At 34.9% G+C, this 12,173-nt stretch overlaps 1 protein-coding gene across 4 annotated transcripts in view; it reads left to right on the top strand.

The window, feature by feature from the left end:
- vcla (vinculin a) overlaps positions 1–12,173 on the top strand; it is a 74,154-nt gene that overhangs the window by 36,324 nt on the left and 25,657 nt on the right. For 2 of the 4 annotated variants that reach the window (XM_005156842.6, XM_005156840.6), the window contains exons 7-9: positions 5,519–5,609; positions 9,428–9,575; positions 11,941–12,094. In XM_005156842.6, the coding sequence (XP_005156899.1) occupies positions 5,519–5,609; positions 9,428–9,575; positions 11,941–12,094 (393 nt within the window). Of the gene's footprint in view, positions 1–5,515; positions 5,610–9,427; positions 9,576–11,940; positions 12,095–12,173 lie in introns of all 4 variants that reach the window. The other 2 variants (XM_021480576.3, NM_001128681.1) reach the window with 1 other exon arrangement.

The following is a 12,173-nucleotide window of genomic DNA, read 5'->3' as shown; positions in this document are numbered from 1 at the left end:
AATGTCTGTCACTGAAAGTCACAGCCTGATGTCTGTCTTCATGACTGCCGCTCTACACATAACCTGAATGCTGTTTTACCTGATCTACCTGATGCTTTGCTCTGTGTCCTGATGCACAGCCCCTTTCCACTGTGAAAGATCCAATGAAATGGCTTGACGAGTGCAGCTTGCTTTCAAAGTCATATATTTTCTACTAAAAAAGAGAAGTGGCTAGTTCTCATTTTCAGTGAAGTAGCTTTAATTTGACTAGATTAGGTTTAACGGAGAGTGACTCAGTAGTTAGCATTGTTGCCTCACAGCAAGAAGGTCACTGATTCAGCATTTCGCGTGTTTCCTTTAGGTGCTCCGGTTTTCCCCACAATCCAAAGACATGCAGTATTGGTGAACTGAGTAAACGAAATTGGCCGTAGTGTATGAATGTGTGTGTGGAATGTGTGTATGGGTGTTTCCCAGTACTGGTTTGAAGCTGGGAAAGACATCTGCTGCATAAAGCATATGCTGAAATAGTTAGTGGTTCATTCCACTGTGGCAACCTCTGAAATAGAGATTAAGCTGATGGAAATGAATGGATGAATGAATGAATAAATGAATAGGAATAACAGATGGATTAGTCTTTATTTAAAGGGCTCTAATTTTGGCCTTTTTACAAGATGTAAAATTATTTTTTTGTGTCTCTAGAATGTGTCTGTGGAGTTTGAGGTCAAAATTCTCATCACATCGTTTATTATTTGTTGATTATAAGTACTGCTTACTGCCTCTTGAAGTGCAAACGGATCACAGAGGGTTTTTAATCCCAGTTTCTTTGCAAATCCTGTCATGTGGGCGTGATTATATGTGTTGTTAACATGCACCTGTCAATTTAAATCGATGGGCAGGGAAAACTGCACTCCTACGTCACCTTTTCGTAGGCCTCAAGATCGCTGGGATTTGGATGCTATTTTAACATCAGGAAATTGTAAAAAAAATTATTGTATTATATTAAATATTATATTGAATTATAGTGATTTTGCTAGTTTTGTTGGAATATGATATTACAAGACTACATTTTTATAGACCGGAAAATTTAACATAAACATTTTTGTTAAATCTCTCTTAAAATATATTTGAAATATAGTGCATATAGTAAAGCCTGATTTATACTTCTTTGTCAAGTGATAGCCATAAAGCACATACCTTGCAAGTAGCCAATGCCATTGTGAGCATTTATGCTTCTGTGTTCTGTCTGTGCTGCTCTGGCAATAAAATTTAAGAAACACTAGTTGGCAGTGGGGTCTCTATGTTCCACTGTGTTGAGTTTCTTCATTTTGTTTTTGAAATTACATCAGAAATGCATGTGATGCCAAGGTAGCAGTAGCTCAAACTTCATCTTTCGCCAATGCAAACCTTCTTTTGATGTTAAATATCTACTATGAGAATTTACTAAAAACATGCTGTGAATCTTTAGTGCTGAATAGCCATGAACATAGTTAATTTGGTAACTGACCTTGGATTTTGTTTTTGGTGTAAGACAAGTTTTGTAAATGAATAGTGACATTTAGATTGCTGTGTTTTGAAGTCAGTTTACTGCTTTTTTGCATCATTATTAAGCATCTTCCCAAAAAAGCATGTTTTAACCCAATTTGCACCTGCTGTTAACATATTAAACACACTTTTTTATCAATAGCTCTGCTTTTTTGCAACCTAATATATACCTTTTTTTTATTTGCGCATTGTCATTAGATCCTCTCAGATATTTTCACCAGCATCAACATTTTTATAGGATTGTATTTTCAAATTAATCCAAACTATTTAGCAAATGATAGAACATCATTGTTTACAAGTAAAGAAGTTATTATACTAATCATTCACATTGGTTATCATTTTTGTTTCGTTAATTTTTCATTGAAAAAGTTTTATAGGTTCTCTTGCCTAATAAATCTAGTTTAGTAACAAAATACACATATATTAGTTATATGAATTGGATTTAGTGATTCTGGCTAATATGATAATCATTCTTGCAAAAATACAATTTCAGTGTTTTAAATGTAGCTAACATTGTGCTCGTTTGCATTTGTCTTAAGTAGACTGAATTGAAGAATTCACTTCTGACTCTAGCCTTACCTGTGCTTCATGACTGACAACAGAAAAGATGGATTGACGTAAACATTACTTGTCAACTCCCTACACCATCACTCAGAACAATGTCCATTTGCAGAGAATGATCTCTAAAAGAAAGGCTCAGTGCATTTCTGAATTAATATCTGTACTCAGAAAATTGCTTTGTTTTATTTTACTTATTTAGAAACTTTTGAAGATGATTCTTTAAAAAAATCTTTAAAATCTTCACAAATCATTGACATTATTCACTCTGTTAGCCAGAAAGAGACAGATGTTATCAACCAGCGGAATAATATTGAATCTTTTCAGTATTTTATTTGTGAAAAGTAAGTTCATTAATGTAGTTTGGCATTAATCCTCTATGTCGTATTTCCCCACAGAAGGTGCCTGGGATTTCTGACCCGAGAAAAGCCGCGTACTATAATACATATTCAAACAGAGATTGTTCAAACAGGTCCTCTGACTACATCATGAAATATTGATCAGGTTCAGACGTTCCGGACTGTCTCTGAACTCTTCACGCATAAAACCAGGACATGTGAATAATTAATAACTAAAGCAACATTCAGTTATAAAGGATTGCTTACTGTATGTTCAATGGTGTGTATACAATTTACCACAGTTTAAGATGGAATTTCTTTGTATAAGGTATATAATGATCATATTATTAATTAATTCTAAATATATTCATATAAATAAATAATTTTAATTAATGATGAATTAAAACAAACTTTAAAGATATGCTAGAATTATTTGCATTATTCTACAATACATTTATTTCAGATCTGAACTAAAACCTGAACAAATGCAAATGACTTCTGGACTGGACCTGAACCTGCAGCTTGACAATGCATCTCAGCTGAATCTATCAAATAATGCACACAGCTGTAGGAAATGACTCATCAACTTAGAAATAATGTGATCTGGCTTTCTGGGCGCTGAACGGTTGGCTTGAAAACAGCAGTTACTGGATAGCAGGCAGGCAAAGTAGGCAGAGGAAATGGATTGGGCAGATAATTTGTTTTAGCTGAAGGAAGGCTATCGATTATACTTGAAATTCAGGTTTGCCACAAACCATATTAAGGCTTTGTGATACGGATTTATGAAAGTGTTTTGGCGTGAATCACACTGCAAATTTTAGGGACTTTTTAAAGCTGGATTTGTCTGCTCTAATTACAGTATTTTCATAGCATGTAATAAAGGAGAGCATGTGGGTTAATTTGCTGATCGTCTTTCTCTCCTGATGGAATCAAACTGCTGCTAGCAGTGGAAATGCCACAAGCGAAAACAAGAAGTTAATTAAAGGTCTTTTAAAGGGTCCTATTGTCCAGGCTGAATCTAAGATGGCAAAACTAGATATGTACTGTGCAAAAACTGTGTTTGGAACTTTTTTAATATGGTTTTAAAAAAGATTATATGCTCCTCGAGGCTGCATTTGTTTGATTAATTATACAAGATTATGAAACACTCTGGTGTTGCCATTGAGGGTTTACAAGAACTTTTCATACTGTAGGTATAATATATGTTATACAGTAAAAACTACTAACCATGTGGCCCTGCCCCTAAACTCAACCCTCTCAGGAAACCTGTGGCAAAATTGTAATTTGATAAGACCCTATTAGGTATGATTTTTAAGTGTTTTGAATTACAAGGACATAATGTATATCTTCATAAACCATCTTAATAGCATACAACTTGGACATTATCATGCCATTACACTAATTTATGTTCTTGTAAACCACCAAAACAATTACACACACACACACACACACACACACACACACACACACACACACACACACACACACACACACACACACACACACACACACACACACACACACACACACACACACACAAATCAATAGACTGCATTGGAAATGGGAAAATAATTTAATCTAGCAGAAACAGTTGCACTCAGACAGAATCTCAAGGCTTAATTTTTAGCGATGACAGTCTCAAATTTGAAACCAAGCTTGTTTAGATTGTTGGTTTTGTATTTTTCATATAACAATAAGCTGTGTTCTTATAATAATTCACTATGTAGCTCTTTTACTTTCACTTTCTAAACTTCTTTCATAATAATTTTCAGTAATCATATGCTAAGTGTTGTAAATAGAAAAGTAGATGAGTAAAACGATGAGTGTTAAGTCCATTGCATTCATGATTTGCAACATTCTAAGTATTAAATTTAATTTTCATTCCCAAAAATATTCAGATATTCTCAAAACGTGGTTAGTACATTGATCATTCCTGCTGCATTATAATTAATTTATTATAGTATTTAGTAGTTTAGTAATGTGACCCTGCATCAGAAAACTTGTCATAAGGGTAAAATTGATAAAATTAAGATTTATACATATTTGATGAATAAATAAGGTTTGCATTGATTTATCGTTTGTTAGAAATTTTAAAGCTATTAAAAAGCCCTCAAATAATCACCTTTAAAGTTGTCCATATTTAATATATTTACAATATATATTACTAATCTTTTTTTTCCCATTTTTTTATGGTAGGGAATTAATAAATTGTATTCATGGCACGTGATCTTTATCTAATTTTATAATGATTTTAGTGTGAAAGTGAAATGAATAATTTAAACTCATGCAATATATTCTTGACTATTCTTAAACATATGTCCACGTAATTTAGGACTTTTTTTGGTTCAGAGTTACGATTAAGAGTACATACTGAATTAAAATATAGTTCATTAATTTTACAGAAATTTAAGTAAATGAAAATAAATATAAAATAAAATAAATCTGTCTTCAACGTGAATTTAAGAAACATTTTTATTTTGTTTTTATCATTATCACTATTGAAAACGGTGCTTTCTCTTTCAGCAACATTAAACATGATAAGTATTCCAAACTTTTCACCAGTAATCTACATAGGGCCTTAAAACACAGCCACAAGTCAATAAGGGCATGCCATTATTCAGATTGCCTAGAACAAAAACACCCTTCCTCAATAATCCACAATAATTAAAGACATCAATTCTAATACTCGTACTGAACATAATATCACACCCATGTCCTTCATTTGTCTTTGAGTGTTATGCTCTGGATCTGCTCATACCAGTCACGTGTGCATCGAATGCATTGTTTGTGCTTCTGTCTGAGCTGAGTGACTGAACCAGACAGGTTCTCCTCCAGATGTGTGTGTATGTAGTGCAATGGAGTGTGAAGTAGTGATTATGTGGGCCGTTCTGGCACTTTGTGCGTTTGTGTGTGTGATTGAAGGAGGCAGAGGCTGCTCTTGCCCTTCAGAGCCCCTTCCTTCATCATCTACACCCTCATATGAGCTCAGAAAATGCAACTGCAACAAAAAGCTGTAATCGCTCTGATCGGTGCTTTGACATCCCTGCCCTATGTGTCAGTATGATGGAGATTACTGACTAATACACTGTTTCTCTGTGAAGGACACTGAGGCCATGAAGAGAGCGCTGGCGCTGATCGAGTCTAAGATGGGTCAGGCTAAAGGCTGGCTGAGGGACCCCAATGCACTGCCAGGTATTCACCTTGTTTATCACGCATACTGTAAGAGTGTGTGTCACCAAAGTGTTTTTTTGTTTTTTTGTTGTAGAAACCCAAATGCTGTTCTAAAACCAGCAATTTGTGGACTTCAAAGGGAAGCCAGGGAATAATGCCATTGTTTTCAGACAAAAACTCATTTAAAGATAAAAAGAAATAATTCTGTACATATAAATACAACATTGTAAAAGAAATGAAGGATAAAATGTGGAAAACTATTAAAAAAAATTATATTTTAAACATTTATCATACACTGCAGTTGAAAAGTTTTGGGTGTGATGGATGGACTTGTGTATATATATGTGTATACAGTTGAAGTCAGAATAATAAGCCCCCCTGAATTATTAGTCCCGCTTACTTTTTCCCCAGTTTTTGTTTAATGGAGAGAAGATTTTTTTCAACACATTTCTAAACATAATAGTTTTAATAACTCATCTCTAATGACTGATTTATTTTATCTTTGAAACCATGATGGCGGTAAATAATATTTTACTAAAATATATAAGAGAGAAAGCAGGTAAAAAGTGAACACATCACCATTTTTTTTCAGATTGTTTTTAAAGGTACTGTTGTCTTAAACATTTCCCCAGATGTCAGTAACAACCAAATAAAACCATACATACTATGAAAAAAATATTAGTTTAGAAACTAAGTTATATATAATAAAATGCACTTATTGTAAACTAGTGTAAAAAGACATGGAAAGTCCAGACAGCAGCTAAAATCGGTGCAATGCATGTGACTCCAATCTCCATACATCTTAAAGCTGAAATTACCAAAAAAGTAAGGGATAAGGTATATCCAGGTGGTTGATATAGCAGAATAAAGCCACAACTGGCTTATCGGCAAGCTTATCTATGGGGTTTAATTCTGCCAAAACAACTGCCTAGATCAGGCGTGTCCAAACTACAGCCTGCGGGCCATCTGCGGCCCGCAATCAGTTTTGTGGCGGCCCGCGAGGCTTTTTATAAATATCAATAGAATCTGGCCCGCTATACAAAAATGAACGTTATTCAATAAATAACCACCGGGTGTCGCTATTACATGCATTCAATTAAGCAGCAGTTCTTGTTACGATCTATCTATCTATCTATCTATCTATCTATCTATCTATCTATCTATCTATCTATCTGTCTGTCTGTCTGTCTGTCTGTCTGTCTGTCTGTCTGTCTGTCTGTCTGTCTGTCTGTCTGTCTGTCTGTCTGTCTGTCTGTCTGTCTGTCTGTCTGTCTGTCTGTCTGTCTATCTACACACAGTTGAAGTCTAAATTATTAGCCCCTCTTTGATTTATTTATTCTTTTTTAAATATTTCCTAAATGATGTTTAACAGAGCAAGGACATTTTTACAGTATGTCTGATAATATTTTTTCTTTTGGAGAAAGACTTTTGTTTTATTTCGGCTATAATAAAAAGCGGTTTAAATTTTTTTATGAACCATTTTAAGGTCAAAATTATTAGCCCCTTAAGTCTTCAGAAAAAAACATTGTTATAAAATAACTTGCCTAATTACCTTAACTTGACTAGTTAACTTGATTAACCTAATTAAGCCTTTAAATGTCACTTTAAGCTGTATAGAAGTGTCTTAAAAAATATCTAGTCAAATATTATTTACTGTCATCATGGCAAAGATAAAATAAATCAGTTATTAGAAATGAGTTACTAAAACTAATATGTTTAGAAATGTGTGGAAAAAAATCTTCTCTCCGTTAAACAGAAATTGGTGAAAAAATAAACGGGGGCTAATAATTTAGGGGGGCTAACAATTCTGACTTCAACTGTATATATATATATATGCGTGTCTGTGTGATGTATGTAAAATTTGGCCCGCGACAACGTTTGTTTTTTTGCATCTGGCCCTCGGCCCAAAAAGTTTGGACACCCCTGGCCTAGATGTACTTTATCCTGCTTATTGCTTATTATATCCTGCTTCATCTTGCTTATTACATGGCTACTTGCCACAAAACTTACACATTTGACATAACACATTGTTCTGGGTTGTAATAGTTTCTTAATTTTTTAATTAAGTGCAAATAAATGGAAATGCCTGAATGAAGCATAAACTAACCTACATAGGTGATTTAAAGTACCCAGATGGGCCTGTGTTATTCAGCAGTTGTTATCTCAGAATAAGATACCTTGGAATGTTGCGACTGACCAATTAGAATCAAATATTTCATACAGCAGAGTAATAACCAGTGGTGGTTCTAGACCAGAGTAACTGGGGGGCTGGCCAGAGCCCACTTACATCACAAATACATACATCACAAACTACTTAAACAATGTCATCATTCATTTTTTATGTATCACTCTGCAGTTTTCATAGACAAGCTAATTAAATAACTTAAACTCAAAATAATCTTCCACTTTAATTTATTTGACAAGTCATGTTGTATTGGAGTAGGATAATACATTTTTAACATTCAAGTACATGAAGGCACATTTTTGCACCTGTGAACTTTAACAGATCAGCTACAGTTGAAGTCTTTTTCTTTGCCCTCCCATTAATTTAAAATAATGTTTTCAAAGTGATCTTTAACAAACTGAAGAAATTTTCAGTGTTTTCTAGAAAATAAAAATAATTCTTCTGGAGTCATAATAAGTCTTTTTTCTTATAGTTTGTCTTGAATAAAAGCAGTTTTTAATAATAAAAAAATATTTCAAGGTCAGTGTTATGAGCCTCCTTAAGAAATGTTTAATGCGTATTTTTGATTGACTATACAACAAACCAGATATGCAATAACTTTGACTAATTATTCCAACTTTTCTAGTTAACATAACCTAGTTAAGTCTTTAAATTACACTTTAATCTTAATACAACTATCCTGCAAAATAACTAGTAAAACATTATTCACTAACTGTCACCATGGGAAAGACAAAACAGTAGTTATTAGAAATTAGTTCAACTATTATGTTTATAAACGTGTTGCAAAAAAATCATATGTTGAAGACTCGTGAGTTATGTCACGACTGAAAACAAAAACGAATGGAGGCAAAACTAAATGAGTTCAATTTTACTTTTACATGAGTGTGACTCAAAACTACATTTGATCACTGTGATACGTCTGTTCTCTGCTACTTGCAGACTGTGTGTAAATTCAAGACTGAGGACTTATTAAAAGTATTAAAATCACTATTAAAAAAAGTCTAATATAATCAACAGTGGACATTTTGATAGTGTTTCACAACATGAACATGACTGAAGTTGAATCTTTTATTACCTGTGTCAATTTGGGGCTTAACCTCTGGCGAATGTCGGAAACTGATGCGTGCAGCACCGTCACTGACAACAGTCAAGGGAAAGCAGATGGATGCACGTGACCCTGAGAGCGAGTGTGCGTGAGACAGAGAACGCACGAGAGAGACCTCAGTCATATCTTCGTCTACCCCCGATGGCTGATCTCGCTTCTCCGTGTTTTGGTTTCGACACAAAAATACGGGTCCAAATTTAGGGGGGGCAGAGGGAGGGCCAAACTTGTTGACACGGGGGCACTGATGTCAACTGGTGTCACTGGTGTCAACAAGCACCCCCCACCCCCTCCTTAACTGTGAACAAACATAAACATTTATTTATTTCATTTCATTCACTTTTGCTTTGTCTGTTCATGTTATCAAATGAATTAACTAGAAATTTCAAACAACTTCACCTTCTTGTGAGTGTTACCAAAACTAAAATGTTAATGATATCATCATAGTTAATTATACTTTAAAAACAATAACAATACTAATACAAAAAAATTAAGTAATGTATGTGTTGTGGCCTAATTTCTGTGACACTCCCTCTGGATGTCTTCTCCCAGGAGATCCAGGAGAGCATGCGCTGCGTCAGATCCTGGATGAAGCAGGAAAAGTGGGTGAGCTTTGTGCAGGGAAAGAGAGACGAGAGATCCTGGGAACAGCCAAAACCCTGGGCCAGATGACGGATCAGGTGTCAGATGTGCGCGCCAGGTACCCGAACGCCCTCTTTTGGAGCACCAGCACAACACTCTAACTCAAAAACCAGAGCCTGACACAGTGCTGATTCAGATCATTTCACACAGAGACCAAAAAGTGCCTGCACATGTTCCTGTAGCGTGAGCTGAATTATGCATTAATGCTGTTCATAATCATATTCATCATCCTTTATGCAACACGTTTACCCCTGTGTGATGTGCGTCTCTGGGGCCGTAACTGCTTCTAATTTACTACACAAGAAAGTGTGTCAGGGTTTCCAATGAACACAGTTTAGACGTTGTTTGTTTGCAGTTTAATTCTCCAGGGATTGTTTATCCCTGACTGCCGAGTACAGGAGAAGGAAGGAACAATGTGGTACAGTTTTTGGGCTCTTGTGTCAGGGATGTTGAAAACCAGAGTGAAAGTGAAAGATCAGACGGCGGGCTCTGACTTCATTAGGGAGACTCAGGGAAAGCAGATTAAAAGCTGAAGGGCCGGATAATCAGCCGCTGCCTCGGCTCACTGATCACTCTCACACACTCGCTTTACACTGACCTTTACATGCAGTTCTGATGGCTTTTGTGTTACTTTTATTAAAAGGGTCGTTGGAGGGACCTGTGTTTATTAAGATTTCAAAACTGATTAACCCTTCCGTGTCAGTTTACAAAGGGGTTCACAGAGGACAAAAATACCAAAACACACCATAAAAGTATCATATTTGGATATTTTGTACATTTTACTGACTTATGTTTCTTCATTAGCATCAATCCTGATGATAACTGTCACTGATAACGCAAAGAATTTGCTTACGTAATGCTACCGTAGAACTTTTAAAGTAAAAATGCAAGTCATTTTCCATGTATTATGGGCAAAGCTATTTTTTTAATTATTACACTCTTGGGAAAAGTCAATGATCGAAAACAACATTTATTTTGATACTTTTTTTTGTATGTGTAATATGTAATGAAATGACAAACATAAAAACAAACTACCACTCGTATTCAAATTTCTCAGCGTATACTTGCTGAACAAACACTGATATCTACACCAATACATATCCATAATTATAATTACAGAATTGAAGTTAATTCTTTGGTGTATTATAGATTTAAGAAAAGAATTATGGTAAAATATTATCATTTAAAAATATAAAAGTTAAAAAAAAATGTGTATTTATATATATATATATATATATATATATATATATATATATATATATATATATATATATATATATATATATATATATATATTTCATTCATTCAAGGCAACCCATCTCTGGGAAACATCCACACACACATTCACACACACACTCATAGAGTACGGACAATTTAGCCTACACAATTTACCTGTACCACATGTCTTTGGACTGTGGGGGAAACCGGAGCACCCGGAGGAAACTTACGCGAAGGCAGGGAGAACATGCAAACTCCACACGGAAACACCAACTGAGCCAAGGTTCGAACCTGCGACCCAGTGACCTTCTTGCTGTGAGACGACAGCACTACCTACTGCGCCACTGCCTCGCCCTTGATGAAGATTTAGATTTTTAAAATTTAGAATTTAAATTTGTATTTCATTTTATTTTATTTTGGGCCTCTTTACAGTGAACTTTACTAAGTTTCATTAGTTAATGTTATTATATTTGAATGAAACAGCATTTATTAATCATAGTTCAGCATTTACTAATGCATTATTACAATCCAAAATTATGTTTGCTAACTTTTACTCTGAGTTAACACATTAACAATGAAGAACTTTTATTTTAATTAACTAACATTAGCAAAAATGAATAAATAGTGTAATAAATGTAGTGTTAATTGTTTGTTCATGCTCAAGAAAACACATTAACATTAAGATCCCAGCATTAACTAAGGACAACCTACTGTAAAGTATTCATTCATTCATTTATTTTCTTTTCGGCTTAGTCCCTTTATTAATCTGGGGTCGCCACAGCGGAATGAACCGCCAACGTATCCAGCATATGTTTTACGCAGCAGATGCCCTTCCAGGTGCAACCCATCACTGGGAAACATCCACACACACTCATTGCATACACTACGGACACTTTAACTTACCCAATTTATCTGTACCGCATGTCTTTGGACTTGTGGGGAAAACCAGAGCACCCGGAGGAAACTCATGCGAATACTGGGAGAACATGCAAACTCCACAAAGAAATTCCAACTGACCCAGCCGAAGCTTGAACCAGCGACCTTCTTGCTTTGAGGCGAATGTGCTACCCACTGCTCCACCATGCTGCACGTCGCCATTATATTATATTATATTATATTATATTATATTATATTATATTATATTATATTATATTATATTATATTATATTATATTATATTATATTATATTAATGTTGTTTTTTCAGAGGTCAGGGTGCCACACCTATGGGTATGCAGAAAGCTCAGCAGGTTGCTCAAGGTTTGGATATTCTGGTGGGAAAAGTGGAGAACGCAGCCCGTAAGCTGGAGGCCCTAACCAATGCCAAACAGGCCATCGCCAAGAGAATCGACAATGCCCAGGTCAGTCTGCACACTGTTAAACATAAGCATGAAGATGTTTTATTATTAAACTGTTATGTTTTATGTGCCTTGTTTAGTG

Source organism: Danio rerio, chromosome 13 (assembly GCF_049306965.1).
Source record: "Danio rerio strain Tuebingen ecotype United States chromosome 13, GRCz12tu, whole genome shotgun sequence".
In the NCBI taxonomy this organism is placed as follows: Eukaryota; Metazoa; Chordata; class Actinopteri; order Cypriniformes; family Danionidae; genus Danio; species Danio rerio.
This window is presented reverse-complemented; position numbering and strand designations above follow the sequence as displayed.